We start from the raw sequence: 17,410 nt of genomic DNA, 5'->3' as shown, positions 1-17,410 counted from the left end.
TTCCCAAATGACATCAGAAGGTTCTGGAATCGCTCAGTGTGGCATCCTCTACCACAATCAGCTATTGTGATGGAAGCTACAACACTTTGAAAGGGAATTGGACAAGTATTTGGGGAGCAATAGAGAAAGAGCTTGGAAAAGTGATTCGAGTTGTAGCTCCAGCGGAAACCCTCGCATTGGCAGCACGGTGGCACAGTGGTTAGCATTTCTGCCTCACAGCACCAGGAAGCTGGGCTCGATTCCGGCCTTGGGGGGCTCGGTGTAGAGTTTGTACATTTTCCCCGTGTCTGCGTGGGTTTCCTCCGGGTGCTCCGGTTTCCTCCCACAGTCCAAAGATGTGTAGGTTATGTGGATTGGGCGTGCTAAATTGCCCCTTAGTGCGCAAAGATGTGCAGGTTAGTGTGCAGTTATGGGGATAGGGGGAAGGGAGGGCAAGGTTCAACTAAGAATGTTCAGGGCACGTTACAAGTAATTAATTTTGTACATCATTAATAGGTACCGTGTAATGTACAATTTAAACTAATTACAAGCAATAAATCATGTTTAAACCATTGCCCGAGTTCAGAATGTCTTCATTTACTGTTACACCAGCACAATTTGAGAGCGCATCACAAGTGTCAATTTGATTTTGACGTTAGAAAAGACATGAAAGTCAAGGGTCTAAAGATCTTCGCATGATAATGTACCACTTAACAGGCTTGTCAGCAAAGCTAATGCCCATGAAATAAAAGTTACAGTTTGTAGCAGAATGGATACAAAATAGACTGAGTGTGGGGAAAGGTTGTTTTGTGGACTGCAAGTGGGTATATGGTGGTCCCCAGGTTCGGTACTAGGACCAGAGCTTTTCTTGATCTAGGTTAACTTGGGTGCACAGGAGATCATGTCAAAATTTGTGAATGGCATAAAACTTAAGCATTGTGAACTGTGAGGACAATAGCGATGGACTTCAAGAGGACACAGACAGGCTGGTAGAATGGCCAATATGTGGCAGATGAAATTCAATGCAGACAAGGGTGAAGTTGTTACATTGCAAGGCAATCAACGAGGCAGTGCTCAATTACAACAGTGATTTATTTAACTAGGAAAAACTATGTACACTGGACAGCACAACTACCACACAGGTCATATTCCCACGATTCCCAGGCTAACTGACCAAATCCTAACAGCCAATCCGTGACTGAACACCTGATAGGCTAACATTCGCACGATCCACTCAGGGATCATAGGCTCAGGGTCTGTCACCTGGTCTGCTGGTCTAAAGAGGCCACGCTTTTCCTCCCCCCTTAAGTTCCCTTACAAATACCTTAAATACAAAAACAGAAAATCTCTCATTCACAATTACATACAGTCAGGGTTACAGAAAGGGAGCTGAAAGCAAAGTTCATCAGGTAAGTCGATCAGGTGACTTCCTAACTCTTGCCAAACGTTTCAACTTGACAACAGGCTCTTCCGGATTAGAGGCATTTGAGTCTACAGAAAGGGCAGGAAAATCAGTAGAGTCCAACATATGGGCAGTACTGACTACCTCTTCAACTCCTTCTGTGGCTCCTGATGATTCCCCTTGAAAAGATCCCGATCCTAACACAACCACCTCGGCAAGTGGTGTACTGGTAGCTGGGATTGGTCCACCTGCCCCTTTTCAGGAAAGACAGTTTCTCTCCTCCTCAAATGATCCACATGTTTTCTAGCTTCACGGCCCTGTAGGTCTATGACATTGGATACTGGCCCAGTCCTGGCAATAACTCTCCCAGGTAACCCCTCTGGTCCTCCACCAACTTTCCGCATATATACTAAATCATCAGTTTGAAACAATCTGCCCTTCTTGGATATATCGTGGTGGCCTTTCTGTGAGGCTTGCATAGCCTCCACCCTCCCCGACAAATTAGGTCAGGTCGGGCCCATTAACAACTCAGCCAGGATGACCTCCACGGTGAAATGCCAGGTTGAATTGTACGAGAGCGAGAAGTCCGCTGAGTGAAGCATTGGTGGCCAATTAGCTTGTTTTTTAACTGATGCTTTGAAAGTTTAGCCAGCTCTTTCGGCCAGCCTATTTGCTACAGGGTGGTAGGGGGTTGACCTTGCATGCTGGATTCCATTGGACTTATAAAGAGTTGAAACTCTTTGTTTTAATTCGTTCATGGAATGTGGGTGTCGTTGGCTGTGCCACCATTTATTGCCCATCCCTAATTGGCTTTGAGGGGACAGTTAAGAGTCAGTTGCTGTGGTCCTGCAGTCACATGTAGGCCAGACCAGGTAAGGATGGCATATTTCCTTCCCTAAAGGACATTAGTGAACCAGATGGGTTTTTACGACAATCATGGTCATCATTGGACTTTGAATTCCAGGTTGAATTTTTATTGAATTCAAATTGCATCATCTGCTGTGGTGGGATTCGAACCCGGGTCCCCAGAGCATGACCTGGTTTCTGGTTTACTAGTCCAGTGACAGTTCCACTATGCTACCGCCTCCCCTTCGGCTGTGAGGACAGTATGGTTGTCCGAGACAAACACCTTGGGTAGGCCTTGAATGGCAAATATTTGGCACAGGTTATCCACTGCAGTCGCTGCAGTGGTTGACCATATAAGCTGGACACCAAGCCACTTCGAGTGGGCATCTGCAACAATCAAAAACATCATACCCAAAAAGGGATGGCAAAGTCCACATAGGATCTCATCCACGGACGCCCTAGCCACTCCCAAGGGTGCAAAGTTGCTGCAGGCGGACGGTTTTGTTCAGACTGACAATGCTTGCGTCTATTGACTACATTTTCTATGTCCTTTTGATTCCTGGCCACCAAATATAACTCCCGGCAGTACCTTCATTTTAGCTTGTCCAGGATGCCCACGGTGCAATTCGGGGAGAAGAGGCTGCCACCCCGGGGTTGGCGCTATCACTCTGCAATCCCACAGGGGATCCCCATCCTCATAAGTGATTTTGTCCCTATGTTGCCTATCGGGCCTGAACTGTTCCGACTTCTCAAAATGGAAGCCCGTGAGAACTATCCTTTTAACTCTTGATGACGCAAGGTCTCTGTTAGTCCACATCTTAATGTGGTCAGATGGAATAGGTAGAGTATGAAAAACATTTAGAGCCAGGACGATCTCCTGTGGAGTGAGAGGCTCAGAAATTGCTTGTGGTAATGGAAACCTGCTCAAAACATCTGCATTTGGCATTAGGGTTCCTGATCTTGGCTGAAAGATTTATGAAGATGCAGCCAAGAGCAGAGATCACCTTTGCCCTCGGGTTGATGCTATTGGTGGAACTTATCCTCACGAAAAATGCCAAGTAATGGTTTATGGTCTGAGACAATGGTAAAATGACAACCATAAACATGTTGATGAAATTCTTTTCTGGCACAAATGAAGGCCAGACTTTCTTTGTCAATCTGGGAATATTTCCTTTCAGCATCTGACAGTGTTCTGGATGTGAAGGCGACAGGCCTCGCCACACCATCCTCCATTTTGTGTGAGCAAACCGCACCATTGCCATAAGGTGATGCACCGCAAGCCACAACGATGAGTTCATCTGGGTTGAAATGGACCAGCAAGGCCGATGACTGAAGGGCCTGTTTGACTTGGTTGAAAGACTTCCTCTGGGAATCTTCCCGATTCCAAAGTTGGTTCTTCTTCAGCAGTTGATGCAGGGGCATCAAAATAGTAGACAGGTTGGGTAAAAGGCAGCCATAATAATTGACCATCCCTAAAAAGGACTTCAGTTCTTACTTGTTCCTGGGACCCCTTTTATTCCCTTCATCTTACCTTCAAGCGATGTACAATCCCTTTGCATTCACTCTGAAACATATATAGGTGACTTCATCAGCCTGAAACATGAACTTCTCTCACTTTAACCGAATACCGGCTTTTTTAAACCTCTTCTAATTTTTCTCTGGTGTAGAGCATAAGGCACTGGTCTGTCATGAAAGAATTTTGGCGGTGCTTCTAGCTCTAAATAGATTTTTGCTTTCATTCCCTTGATGCACTCTCTCTAGAGCACCTAACGGTATTTCTGCAGAAGATTTTGGAAAAGCCCATTGGTGCATGCTGAATATTTCTAACCAATTCAATTTGATTTTCTTCAGCCAATCCCGTCCCATAAGGCTTGGCCTTTTTCCCATCACAGCAGTAGGGCTGACCGATGTTGGCATGATACTAGTATGGATGTCATCCCCAATATTTTCAGTATTCCACCCCCACTGCCCCCTCCCCCCCCCCCCCCCCCCCAGTATAGGTGGTGGCTAAGGTGGCCAGTGTATTGCTGAGATTCATACGCTACAGTCCTTCCTGAAGACACTTCAATGTTTGCTCACCCACTACTGTGGCAACCGCCCCTGTAGCAACCTCCAGCTTAAGTGGATGGCCATTGCTGAGAAGCGTGATCTCAATGGGGAGTGTATTATTTAATCTCACCATGGTGAGCATATATATTTTGAACATGTCTTCAGGGTCTTCCTTAAGCTTGTTCACTGGTGTAACCGTCATTTTTTGGGGAAACATCTAGCAGACTGTCTGACTCTGCATCTGGCTTATTGATGGCCTTCTTATTGCACCTGAAACAGCTGAATTCTTGCATCTGTCTTTGTTCTCCCCACAACAGTAACAAACCGCTAACCCTTGTGATTGCCGGTCACTTTTCTTCTTCTTTGGCTCCGTTGACCCTCAATCCGGGAACTTTGAGCGGCCGCCGCTTCCCGTCTTAACTGATTCACTTCGCTTTGCACGCCCTGCAATTCAAAAGCGCTCTCTTCAACACTTTCATTCACCTGCACTAGTTGATCAAAGGACTTGGAGTCAGGAGCCTCCAGAGATGTTAAATTTTGCACGCGGTTATATGTTTGTGGGCCGTAAACTATAAGTAATATTACTTTCAGTTTCTCTTCTGCTCTGGTCTCATTTACAGCGAAAAGGTAGCAAAGCCTTTTGAAATCTTGGGCCCAACTTTCAACCTCTGGAACTAATGGATCAATTTTTCCGAATAGTAGCATCGCTGTTCGACTGCTGACGATCTTTCACCTTTTCAGAACTTTGGGAGACCACACCTCGCCCAACTTCCAATTCTTTTTTAAATTTAGAATACTCAATTATTTTATTTTCCCAATTAAGGGGCAATTTAGCATGGCCAATCCACCTAACCTGCACATCTTTGGATTGTGGGGGTGAAACCCACGCAGACACGGGGAGAATGTGCAAACTCCACACGGACAGTGACCCGGGGCCGGGATCGAACACCCACTTCCAATTTTTGACCAGTTTCCTTTGACTGGCTTGACTTATTCTCCTCACCAATGTTACATTGTAAGGCAATCGACGAGGCAACGTTCAATCACAACAGTAATTTATTTAACGAAGAAGAACTATATACACCGGACAGCACAACTACTATACAGGTCATATTCCCTCAACTCCCAGGCTAATTCTGATCAAACCCCAACAACCAGATCCGTGGCTAAACACCTGATCGGCTAACTTTTACGCGTTCCGCTCATATAGGCTCAGGGCCTGTACATGGCCCACAAAAGTATCGCTCCTTAAAGGGTCCATGCTACCACAGTGTTTCTTTATTTATGTCACTGGCAAGACCAGCATTTGTTACTCATCGCTAATTGCCCTTGAACTGAGTGGCCACTTCAGAGGACATTTAAGAGTCAGCAACGTTGCTGTGGTCCTGCAGTCACATGCAGGCCAGACCAGGTAAGGACGGCAGATTTCCTTCCCTAAAGGACATTAGTGAACCAGGTTTTTTTTTACAACAATCAACAATGATTTTGAGGTCATCATTCGACTTTTAACTCCAGATTCTTATTGAATTCAAATTCCACCATTTCTTTGGGTGGGATTCAAATCCAGGTCCACAGAACTGAGTCTCTAGATGGGGAGAAACTGCTCCAATTGACGGAAGGGTGGACAGCCAGAGAACAATTGGCAGAAGGATAAAGCGAGACATGAAGCAACATTTTTTCACACAGCAGTTCATGTCCAAATGCAACAAGGCTTGGACAATATCCAGGATTGGGTTGACAAGTGGCAAATTACATTCACGCCACACAAGTGCCAGGCAATGACCATCTCCGACGAGAGGATCTAACCACCGCCCCTTGACATTCAATTCATTGCATCGCTGAATCCCCCACAATCAACATCCTGGAGATTACTATTGATCAGAAACTGAACTGGACTAGCCACATTAATACTGTGGCTACAAAGGCACGTCAAAGACTACGTATTCTACAGCAAATAACTCACCTCCTGACCCCCCAAAGCCTGTCCACCATCTACAAGGCACAAGTCAGGAATGTGATGGAATACTCTCCACTTGCCTGGATGAGTGCAGCTCCAACAACACGCGACAAGCTCAACACCATTCAGGACAAAGCAGCTCCGCTAGATTGCTCCTCCTTCCACAAACATTCAAACCTCCATCACCGACGAACAGTGGCAGCCGTGTGTACCATCTACAAGATGCACTGCAGTAACTCACCAAGGTTCCTTAGACATCACCTTCCAAAACCACAACCACCACCATCTAGAAGAACAAGAGCAGCAGATACCTGGGAATCCACCACATGGAGATTTGCCTCCAAGTCACTTTCACCACCCTGACTTGGAAATATATCGCCTCTCCTCCACTGTCGCTCGGGCAAAATCCTGGAACTCCCTCCTTAACAGCACAGTGGGTGTACCGACACCTCCAGGACTGCAGCGGTTCAAGAAGGCAACTCACCACCACCTTCCGAAGGGCAACTAGGGATGGGCAATAAATGCTGGCCTAACTAGCGATGCCCACATCCCATTTAAAAAAACTTGGTTAGGGCATGGAATGCACTGCCTCAGAGCGTGGTGGAGGCAGATTCAATCATAGCTTTCAAAAAGAGGATTAGATAATCACCTGAAGAGAAAAAGCTCTGTGGGGCTATGGGGAAAGGTGGGGGGAGTGGGACAGAGTTATTACTGCAGAGAGCCAGTATGAATATGATGGACCAAATGGCCTCATTCTGTGCTGTGGGCATTCTATAATTCTATGATATATCAGAAAGCATCATCACGGGTGAAAATATGTTTTGGTGTACAGTGTTATCTGGGCAAAGAACAGGAGATGCTGTCTCAGTGTCTCTCTGATTAAACTCAATTGGCTATAAAATGTCTCGGCACAATTTAAACCATAAAGACAAAATCAGGTGATAGCAATCCTAACTGAACAAAGGATTATACCAAGTTTGTAATTACTGCATTTATAAACTAAGCTTTTGAGACTATTTGAAAAAGAAATAAGCATTTAGCTGAAGCAAAGTTTGCTTTTAAAAATGCTCAATTGTCAACATTTGTACTAATGGGATGAGGGCAAAGTCTGACGTACCAAATCTTCCATATTTACTGTACGGTTTCAACCTCTTTCTTTCAACAGCTGCCCTCAAGGGGTATCACTGGATTGAAAATCGCTATTATTTTTCCGCTCCTGTTGTTTTTCTTCTCAATTTCTTCATTGTTATCCCTTTAAGTGGGCAGCCTACACAGCATGAGTCTTCGACCAGCTGCAGTTGTCCGAGATAACGAATGGAAGTAGTTTATCCAAATGGCAAATCAATAAAGCCAAGTCCAGAGGTGTCCTCACCCCCATTCTCATGCAGACAAATTTTCAACGCTTGTGGTTGCCTAGTGATGAAGAGCAAAGACCTCAAAACTATTCGCCCTTCTCCTCAGCCCTGTATTCAGAGGAACGGCAGCTCTCTCGGTATGAAACCTGTTGCAGCCAGTTACATGGTGCTATATTCTGAAACCTCCTTGGCTTTGACATCCAGTGCTACACCGAGCAATGTATCTACGTAGGAGGGGATTGGACTGCAGTCTAGCCTGTAATTAAATCAGAAAATCTGAGGACACACTGCAGCTTTTTTGAAAGTCATGGGACATGGGCATCGCTGGCTGGGAGAAGATGGTGGTGAGCTGCCTTCTTTAACCACTGTAGTCCATGTGGCGTAGGTGCACCCACAGTGCTGTTAGGGAGCGAGTTCCAGGGTTTTTAACCTAGTGTCAGTGAAGGAATGGCGTTATATTTCCAAGTCATGGGGAAACTTCCAGGTGGTGGTGTTCTTATGTATCTGCTGCCTTTGCCCTTCTGGACGGCAGTCGTTGCGGGTTTAGAAGGTGCTGCCTTTGATGAGTTGCTGCAGTACATGTTGTAGACGCACTGCTGCCGCTGAGTATTTTTAAAATTTGTTTGAGGGCCACTGGCTGCGCCAGCATTTATTCCCCACCCCTGACTTTAAGAGTCAACCGCATTGCAGTGGATCAGGGATCACATATAGGATAGGCCAGACCAAACAAAGTTAACAGATTTCCTTCTCTAAAACTTACATTTTTCATTCCATAATTTTTTTTAAATTCAAACTTCACCATCTGCTGTGGTGAGATTCCAATGCAGATCCCCAGAACATTACACTTTGCCTCTACATTACTAGCCCAGTGACAATACCATTGCAGCACTGCACCCACTGTGTTGGCAGTGCGGGAGTGAAGCTTTGTGGAAGGGGGGGGCAATCAAACAGGCTGCTTTGTGATGGATGGTGTGAAGCTTCTTGAGTGTTGTTGGAGCTGCATCACCCTGGCAAGTGGAGAGTGTTCCATCAAACTCCTGACTTGTGCTTTGTAGATAGTGGACAGGCTTTGGGCAGTCAGGAGGTGAGTTACACACCGCAGGATTCCTAGCCTCTGACCTGTTCTTGTAGTTACAGTGTTTATATAACTAGTCCAGTTCAGCTACTGGTCAATGGTAACCCCCCAGGATGTCGATAGTCAAGGTGCAGTGGTTAGCACTGCTGCCTCACGGCGCCGAGGACCCGGGTTCGATCCCAGCCCTGGGTCACTGTCCGTGTGGAGTTTGCACATTCTCACCGTGTCTGCGTGGGTCTCACCCCCACAACCCAAGATGTGTAGGCTAGGTGGATTGGCCACGCTAAATTGCCCTTTAATTGGGGAGTTTTCACCATCTGTCAAGTGAAGTTTGTAGAGGTATTGGAAAGAATTTTGTTTGATTGTGAATAATACTCTAAAGGTTAAATTTCCGAAAAAAATTAATTTAGAGTACGCAATTCATTTTTTCCAATTAAGGGGCAATTTAGCATGGCCAATTCACCTATCCTGCACATCTTTTGGGTTGTGGGGACAAAACCCACGCAAACGCGGGGAGAATGCGCAAACTCCACGCGGACAGTGACCCAGAGCCGGGATCGAACCTGGGACCGCGGCGCCGTGAGGCAGCAGCACTAACCACTGTGCCACCATGCTGTCCTTAATTAACAACTGCTTGACTATCAGATCTTGATCATTCACTTTGAGCCCCAGATGGTGGTTTGATAGGGAGCTGTCTTCATTCACTCATTACAGTCTTATTTGTTGGAAAGTCCAACACAAGCTGCCCTTAAATTGTAGCAGCAGATTATCTCCTTAAATGTCTTCCGCATCTCTTGACTGCGGAAGGCATAGATGAGTGGGTCAATGATTGAGTTACACATGATGAGAATCAAGTACAGGTTGAAATGCGACATGAAACACACACAGTACAGATTTCCAGGGCAGGAGATCATGAGGATGAGGTGCAGGAAAAATGGAGCCCAGCAGATGATGAAAATACCGAGCAGGATTGTCAACGTGATGGCCCCCTTCATACTTGCTCTCTGATGAATCGAGTTGTAGCCGGACAGAGCAGCAATTCGCTTAGCGTGGGAGCGAGCAAGCAGAAACATGTGGCTGTAGAGGGACGCCATGAGGACCAACATAATGAAGAACATGGTGATGAGACAGATGACGACAGTTGGGCTTTCAGAGTAGATGATGAAGATGATACCGCAGCCAGTGCAGAACGTCCAGATACCTGCAATAATAAAAGCGGCTCGTTTTACTGTCATAATGTGGTGGTAACGTAAAGCATAAAATATGGTGACATACCGATCGACAGCAATGGCCAAGAGGCTACACATGGACGCCACAACCGAAATACAGATCAACGAGTCAAATACATTGTCTACCTGTTTGGCAAAACTGTCTTCGACAATCAAATGCCGGTTGTTGAGCAAGGCTATCACGATGGTCTCCCATGCATTAGACACACTTACCAGCATGTCCGCAACTGCTAAGCTGCAGACAAACAAATACATTGGGGAATGGAGGTTCTTGTTTTTAATAATCGCTGTGATGACCAAAATATTTTCCAGCAAACTCATAATGCCCAGAGTTAGAAACACTTCAATCGCTACGCTGACTTGTTCACATAAAGCAGATGTTCTCTTCATCTTGTGCGTTGCATCATCGGCAGGAGTTAGATTCTGCAGCCATGGGGCGTGTGAGTGTAAATCTGTTAAATTCATGTTTAACATATACACATCAAGGGAGGAATAGTCCTTTGACGTTTTCACTATGAAATGCTGATTGAGAAAGGTGCATGTTCCATGTCTATTCTTGCCTAAATGAGAAAAGGAAAAAGTTAAATTGAACACTGTGATGTTCTGACTGAAATTTCACACAAGCGTAGAATTAAACTTTAGAAACTGTAGCTCTAATGGGGAGTAGAAAAAAAGGTCTTGCACTTCTCGACCACCTTTCGCAATCCCAGGCTGTTTTAGAGTAGGCTCGGGTAGCCTTCCTCTGCTCCTAATTCTTAATAAAGTACTTTACAACCAATCGAGTACTTTTGTGAAGTCACTTTTGTAATGTCAGAAATGTACGCAACATGCTTCCAGTCAGAGCAGAATGATAATAATAATAATTATTATTATTATTAGTGTCACAAGTAGGCTTACATTAACACTGCAATGAAGTTACTGTGAAAAGCCCCTAGTCGCCACTCTCCGGCGCCTGTTCGGGTACACTGAGGGAGAATTCAGAATGTCCAGTTCACCTAACAAGCATGTGTTTCGGGACTTGTGGGAGGAAATCGGAGCACTCGGAGGAAACCCAGGCAGACACGGGGAGAGCGTGCAGACTCCGCACAGTGATCCAAGCCGGGAATCGAATCTGGGACCCTGGTGCTATGATGCAACAGTGCTAACCACTGTGCTACCGTGCCGTCCACGGTAATGACCAGATTGTTTGTTTTTGATGTTGACTGACAGATAAATATTGGCTAGGAAACCTTTGCTCCTCTTCATCTTAGCTGTAGGATCTTTGACCTGCCCATCTGACAGGGCAGCTGATGCCTTGATCTAACATCTCATGTGAAAGACAGATGTAAACATATGGGGGGAGAAAAATTATCATTGTTCATCCGGTTTTTAAACATAAAATGAATGTGGACGTGGGGGTATCAACCTGACGTTGTGCACAGATGCGCTGATGGGTAATATAATGCACTCATGACCAGAGGTTGGTCATGAACAGCCAACAATCTTCTATACATAGGAACACAGGAACAGGGGTGGGCCATTCAACCCCTCGAGCCTGTCTCACCATTTAATGAGATCGTGCCTCGTCAGTGACCGAATTCCATATACCTGCCTTTGGCCCATATCCCTGAATATTTTTGCTTAACAAAAATCTATCTCAGATTTAAAACTAAACAACTGTTCCAGCTTCAACTGCTGTTTGTGGGAGAGAGTTCCAAACCTCTACCACCCTTTGAGCGAAGACGTTCTTCCAGACATCTCTCCTGAACGGTTTAGCCCTAATTTTCTGCCCCTTACTTTTAGAATCTCCAACCAGTGGAAATAGTTTATCTTTACCAACCCTGTCTTTCCCTGTTAATGTCTTGAACGCCTCGATCAGATCACACCTTAACCTTGTAAATTCTAGTGAAAATGGGTCTAATTTGAGTAATCGCTCCTTGTAACATAACCCCTGGAGTCCGGGGCGGGATTCTCCGCGAACCGGCGGGGCGGGCAACTCCGGCGCGGAGTGGCGTGAACCACTCCGGCGTTGGGCCGTCCCGAAGGTGCGGAATTCTCCGGAGGCTGCCCAGGGAGCCAGGTCCCGCCGGTAAGTACCTGTTGTAATTTACGCCGGCGGGACCGGCCGTAAATGGGCGGCCACTCGGCCCATAACGGGCCGGAGAATTGCTGGGGGGGGGGCGCTACCAGCGGCCGCCAACCGGCGCGGTGCGATTTCCACCCCCGCCAAATCCCCGGTGCCGGAGAATTCGGCAGCCGGCAGGGGTGGGATTCACACCGCCCACCGGTGATTCTCCGACCCGCCGGGGGTCAGAGAATCCCACCCCAGGTATCATTTTTAGTAAACCTAATTCTTTGTAGTCAGCGTCTGTGCCCTTTAAAGGAGGGCCAGGATGTGGGCTTACCCTCCATCAAGTTGGTTCCAGGGCTGTCCTACCTCTGACCTACCTATCTGCCCTTGCTCCTGCACACCTGTGTTGGATAAATTTACAAGACTAGCCTCCTCTCCCTGAGCCTCTGAGATTCATGGGGAGCCAATTTCTGATCTTGTACCTGGCAGATTAAGTGGTGACTCCTCAGGAGGGTTACCTTCCTCCTCCTCTACATCTGCTGCAGCTGGGGCTTTAGCTCATGGTGGACCTGAGAAAGGAGAGAGTGGGATAAGGGTTAACACTCAGTAGGCAGGAGAAGAAGAAACAGAGAAGGGATAGCTCGAAGCAACACTCCTTCGCTAAAATAAGTGGCAACGTTACTGGACTCGCAATCCAAACAAGCATGTCGGAGACATGGGGCGGAATTCTCCGCAATCGGCGCAAATCAGTCCGGCATCGCGCCGCCCCAAAGGTGCGGAATCCTCCGCATCTTGAGGGGCCGAGCCCTCACCTTGAGGGGCTACGCCCGCGCCGGACTGATTTCCGCCCCGCCAGCTGGCGGGAAAGGCCTTTGGTGCCCCACCAGCTGGCGCGGAAATGACTTTGCCGGGTGGCGCATGCGCGGGAGCATCAGCGGCCGCTCACGGCATCCCCGCGCATGCGCAGTGGAGGGGGTCTCTTCCGCCTCCGCCATGGTGGAGACCGTGGCGAAGGCGGAAGGCGGAAGGAAAAGAGTGCCCCCACAGCACAGGCCCGCCCGCGGATCGGTGGGCCCCGATCGCGGGCCAGGCCACCGTGGGGGCACCCCCCGGGGCCAGATCGCCCCGCGTCACCCCCCTCAGGATTCCGGAGCCCGCCCGCGCCGCCGTGTCCCGCCGGTAAGAGAGGTGGTTTAACCCACGCCGGCGGGACAAGCAGTCCAGCAGCGGGACTTCGGCCCATCCGGGCCGGAGAATCGCCGGGGGAGGGCCCGCCAACCGGCGCAGCCAAATATCCGGTGCCGGAGACTTCGGCAACCGGCAGGGGCGGGATTCACGCCAGCCCCCGGCGATTCTCCGACCCGGCGGGGGGTCGGAGAATCCCGCCCAAGATTTCCAATCTTGCCACAACAATTGCTGGCATTTAAATTCCACTAATTAATAAATCATGGAACCATAGATTGCCTACAGTGCAGGAGGAGGCCATTCAGCCCTCGGGTCTGCACCGACCATCTGAAAGAGCACCTTGCCTAGGCCCACTCCCCAACCTTATCCCCATAACCCCACCTAACTTTAGGATACTAAAGGGCAATTTGGCATGGCCAATCCACCTAACCCACACATCTTTGGATTGTGGGAGGAAACCCATGCAGCAGACACGAGGAGAACATGCAAACTCCACACAATCAGTCACCCAAGGCTATAATTGACCCTGGCGCTGTGAGGTAGCAGTGCTAACCACTGTGCCACCGTGCTGCCATCTGACATAAAATGCTTGTTCATTAATAATTATCATGGAAAAAAGGATTGTTGCAGAAATCTATCTAGTTCACTAATGCCCTTCAGGCAAGGGAATTTCCATTCAATCTGCCCCACATGGGCAGGGGCTGGTTTAGCACAGTGGACTAAACAGCTGGCTTGTAATGCAGAACAATGCCAGCAGCATGTGTTCAATTCCGGTACCAGCATCCCCGAACAGGCACCGGAATGTGGCGACTAGGGACTTTTCACAGTAACTTCATTGAAGCCTACTCGTGACAATAAGCGATTCTTATTATTATTTGATCTCAGACCCACAGCAATGTAATTGGCGATTGACTCCCTCCGAAACAGCCTAGCAAAACACTCAGAACCACGGAATCACAGAATTGTTCTGGTGCAGAAGAAGGCCATTCAGCCCATCGTGTCAGCACCGACTCGCCAAACGAGTATTATAACTTTGTGCCATTCCCCTGCCTTTCTCCTGTAACCCTGCACATTGTTTCCATTCAAATAATCAACTAACTCCCTCTCGAATGCTCCGATTAAACCTGCCTCCACCACACTACCAGGCAGAGCACTTCAGAGCCGAACTACTCACAGTGGTCCCTCTCCAGTGTCATTGTCTCCACAAATGGGCAGAGGACATGGGTGGGAAATGACACTCTGTGAGACCATCACTGCTTCCCCATGCGAGAGAACTGGTCCCACAAGAGGTCAGGGCATGTGATTGTTTCTGGCTTTTGAGAAGGAGGTCAGACCATCCTCGCCAAATGTGCATCGGGAATACTGGGAGATGTGGGATGGAGGGCTTTCCTCCCTGCCTTGTAAACTGTGCAGCTTTAATTCGGATGGCAGCGGCCATAGTGCCTTCCCCCTTTTTGAGACTGCTTTTAGATAGTGCCACTGATTGGCGAGCTGGCAGTAGACAGTGTGATGATAGGACTATATATGAGTAGATCATCATCATCTGTATGTGTATTATAAGTTATATGTTTTACTGTTGCAGTTCTAGCCTCCAACCAGCAAGTGATGCGAGTATGCAGGCACGTGACCCGGACGAACCATGTGTTCCAGGACAAGGTGTTAGTAAGGAGTTGATAGCAGTTGCATATTAGAGTAGCTCTGTAGTATCTAATAATAATAATTTAATAATCTAATAATCTTTATTATTGTCACACGTAGGTTTACATTAACACTGAGATGAAATTACTGTGAAAATTCCCTCATCGCCACACTCCAGCACCTATTCGGGTACACTGAGGGAGAATTCAGAAGGTCCAATTCACCTAACAGCACGTCTTTCGGGACTTGTGGGAGGAAACCGGAGCACCCGGAGGAAACCCACGCAGACAAGGGGAGAACGTGCAGACTCTGCCAGACAGTGACCCAAGCCGGGAATCGAACCTGGGACCCTGGCGCTTTGAAGCAACAGTGCTCACCACTGTGCTAGGGTTCGACCATTATTTCCAACTGTATTAATCTGAGACATTATAGTAATCCTTTAGCGTAGTGTTAGTAATAAATAGTTTTGTTCTTCGTTAACACAACCACATCAAGATTCAACATCAGAATAATCAAAGACCATTACAGGCAGATTGGCGGGTAGCTTGCCAAGCTTAATTGGATGAGACATGGCACCAATTTGACTCAGGCTTCTCTGTCACACAATCAGCCATGAGTTTGGATCTGCAAACCAGCCCGTGGCGAGTTTCTCCCCACCCAGAGATCTCTGCTCCTGGCACAGAGCCTGGCTACTGGGAAATGCCAACTGGGGAAATTCAAGGCATGGGGCAAAATTCCCCAAATCCAGTTCACCGACAGGTAAGACTTCACTTAACAGGGGGAAATTTGTTGAAAAAAAAGTGGTATTTGTAACCTTCTCGCCAGCATTTTGTTACAGAAAACAGCGCTGCCTCTGAAAGTTGTAGCTTGTGTCCATTCTGCCCTGCTTGTCTCTGTTCGTTTGTCGCCTGTGGTTACAAAGAAAGCTTCCCAAACTCTGCTGCTCAGTCCCACTTGAGTCATTACCGTCTACTGTCTGGTCTGCTGCACATTTACATTCTGTGTTTTAATAATACAAATGCAAATATAATATAAATAATATAAAAAAAACATTCGAAATCCAAGTTCTCATTTGCAGCCAGAGTAACAATGTTGACGTCTTAAAACAATTCTAAAAAGTAACTTACTAGTCGGTGACCTGCTTTGTCAATCGCCCATTACCTGCACCGTGTTCTCTCATTGAGCCAGCACACACTCTCCTCTCGCTGCCTCTCCTCCAGTTCGTGGGTGTCAATCGGGCTGTCCGGAATTGCAAAGCAAATTCCTCTGGTACTGTTAAGACACAGGGGCTGCGCTCGGGTTGCAAACTGGTCTTTTTCTGGAGGGGCGCAGATAAATTTGAACAGACAGAGCGTCGCCTCACAGTGAGCACCAGGCAGTATCTGAGCAACAGGTCGCTCGCTCAGCCTCCGTTACTCAGAGCCGGTGGGGGTGCTGTGCCCACACCTTTAGACGCCTGCAGGGCCATCTTCTGGCATTAGAGACGCGTAAAGCTGCAATGAGGAGCTTTCAGGCAGCCAAATAGTCATCTTAAAATCATACAAGGTAATTCCATTTTTCCCCCCCAGAACATCTTTCAAAGAAGAGGCAACTTGCCTGGTGTAAGATCACCAGATCTTGCCTGGTGTAAGATTGTATCAAATCTAATGAATTGAAACATCGCCTGTTCACTTATTTAGAACACAGGTTATCACTGGTTACAGTAAACCCTTTAAACACACCCCATTCGAATTAATCAAACACCAAAAAAAGGCAAGCTGGTAACCTAGCATTCTCTTAAAATTCACATTTCAATGCTGTGGGTTTCCAAGAATGTTCTCATTAGTTGCATTTTTTTGCTCATAGACATCAAGGAAAATTATATGCATCATCCTGGCTATGTTATAAAACTATTTTTTGTTTAAAATGGACACTGACTGAAGACTGACGAGTTATAAAGAACATTTCTAACCTTCAGAAACCAGCAGAGACCTCATTATCTTTAAAGAGGCTCTAATGCCCCCTCCTCCTGAACTGCAAATAGGTAAATTCCAAACAAATGCACCAACACCTTTCCAAAGCAGGCCGCGAATCAATGGAGACAGTTAGCGGGATTCTCCGTTGGCCAACGCCGGAATCGCAAAACGCGATTCGGCAGAGATTCGGTTTTGATGCCGAAATCGCGGTGTGCGATTCACGCCAAATCGCAATTCTGCGGCGCCTCGACAACGTTGTCAATGCGTTCCACTCCACACGTATCATTAGCAGGCCCGATCCGGTATTCTCCGCCGCCTCCGCGATAATCCTCCTCCTCCGGGGAATTCCCGGCGGCAATGTTCGCTTGCGCTTTTAAAAATTGAGAAAAAGGAGCCGTGGCTGATGAGGAAGTGAGAGGAGGCAGGACACGCAGAGGCGCGACCGTGGGCTGCCAGTCCTAACACTGGCCGGGCTGGCTGCGGGGTGGGGGTCTCTGCCGGGGCCGGGGGGGGTGGTGACAGGGGGATGGGCCGTGGGGCCGAGTGACCCCCCCATGGGACTGGGGCGGTTTCCAGGCACAGACCGCCATTGCCGCGGCCTGCAAGGCAGCCATCTTGCTGCGCACCCCACAGTCCACCCACCCTGGCCCCTGGTTCTGCAGGCTGTATGGATGCCCACATCATCCCCGC

General features: G+C 47.7%; 1 protein-coding gene across 2 annotated transcripts; it reads right to left on the bottom strand.

Moving 5' to 3' along the window:
- Positions 1-8,950: 8,950 nt before the first annotated feature.
- Positions 8,951-16,186, bottom strand: LOC140385850 (melanocortin receptor 5-like). Of its 2 annotated transcripts, none has more exons than XM_072468440.1 (3): positions 15,893-16,186; positions 12,425-12,511; positions 8,951-10,452 (listed from the first exon to the last, which is right to left on the bottom strand). In XM_072468440.1, exon 3 carries the CDS (start codon positions 10,364-10,366, stop codon positions 9,380-9,382), a length of 987 nt encoding a protein of 328 aa, XP_072324541.1. In that variant the 5' UTR covers positions 10,367-10,452; positions 12,425-12,511; positions 15,893-16,186; the 3' UTR covers positions 8,951-9,379. The 2 variants fall into 2 exon arrangements, with proteins under 2 accessions (XP_072324541.1, XP_072324542.1); XM_072468441.1 differs by having other exon boundaries at positions 15,927-16,186.
- Positions 16,187-17,410: the final 1,224 nt, after the last annotated feature.

This window comes from Scyliorhinus torazame, chromosome 11 (genome assembly GCF_047496885.1).
Source record: "Scyliorhinus torazame isolate Kashiwa2021f chromosome 11, sScyTor2.1, whole genome shotgun sequence".
In the NCBI taxonomy this organism is placed as follows: Eukaryota; Metazoa; Chordata; class Chondrichthyes; order Carcharhiniformes; family Scyliorhinidae; genus Scyliorhinus; species Scyliorhinus torazame.
Note: the sequence above shows the minus strand (reverse complement) of the source record. Positions and strands in the feature narration are given on the sequence as shown.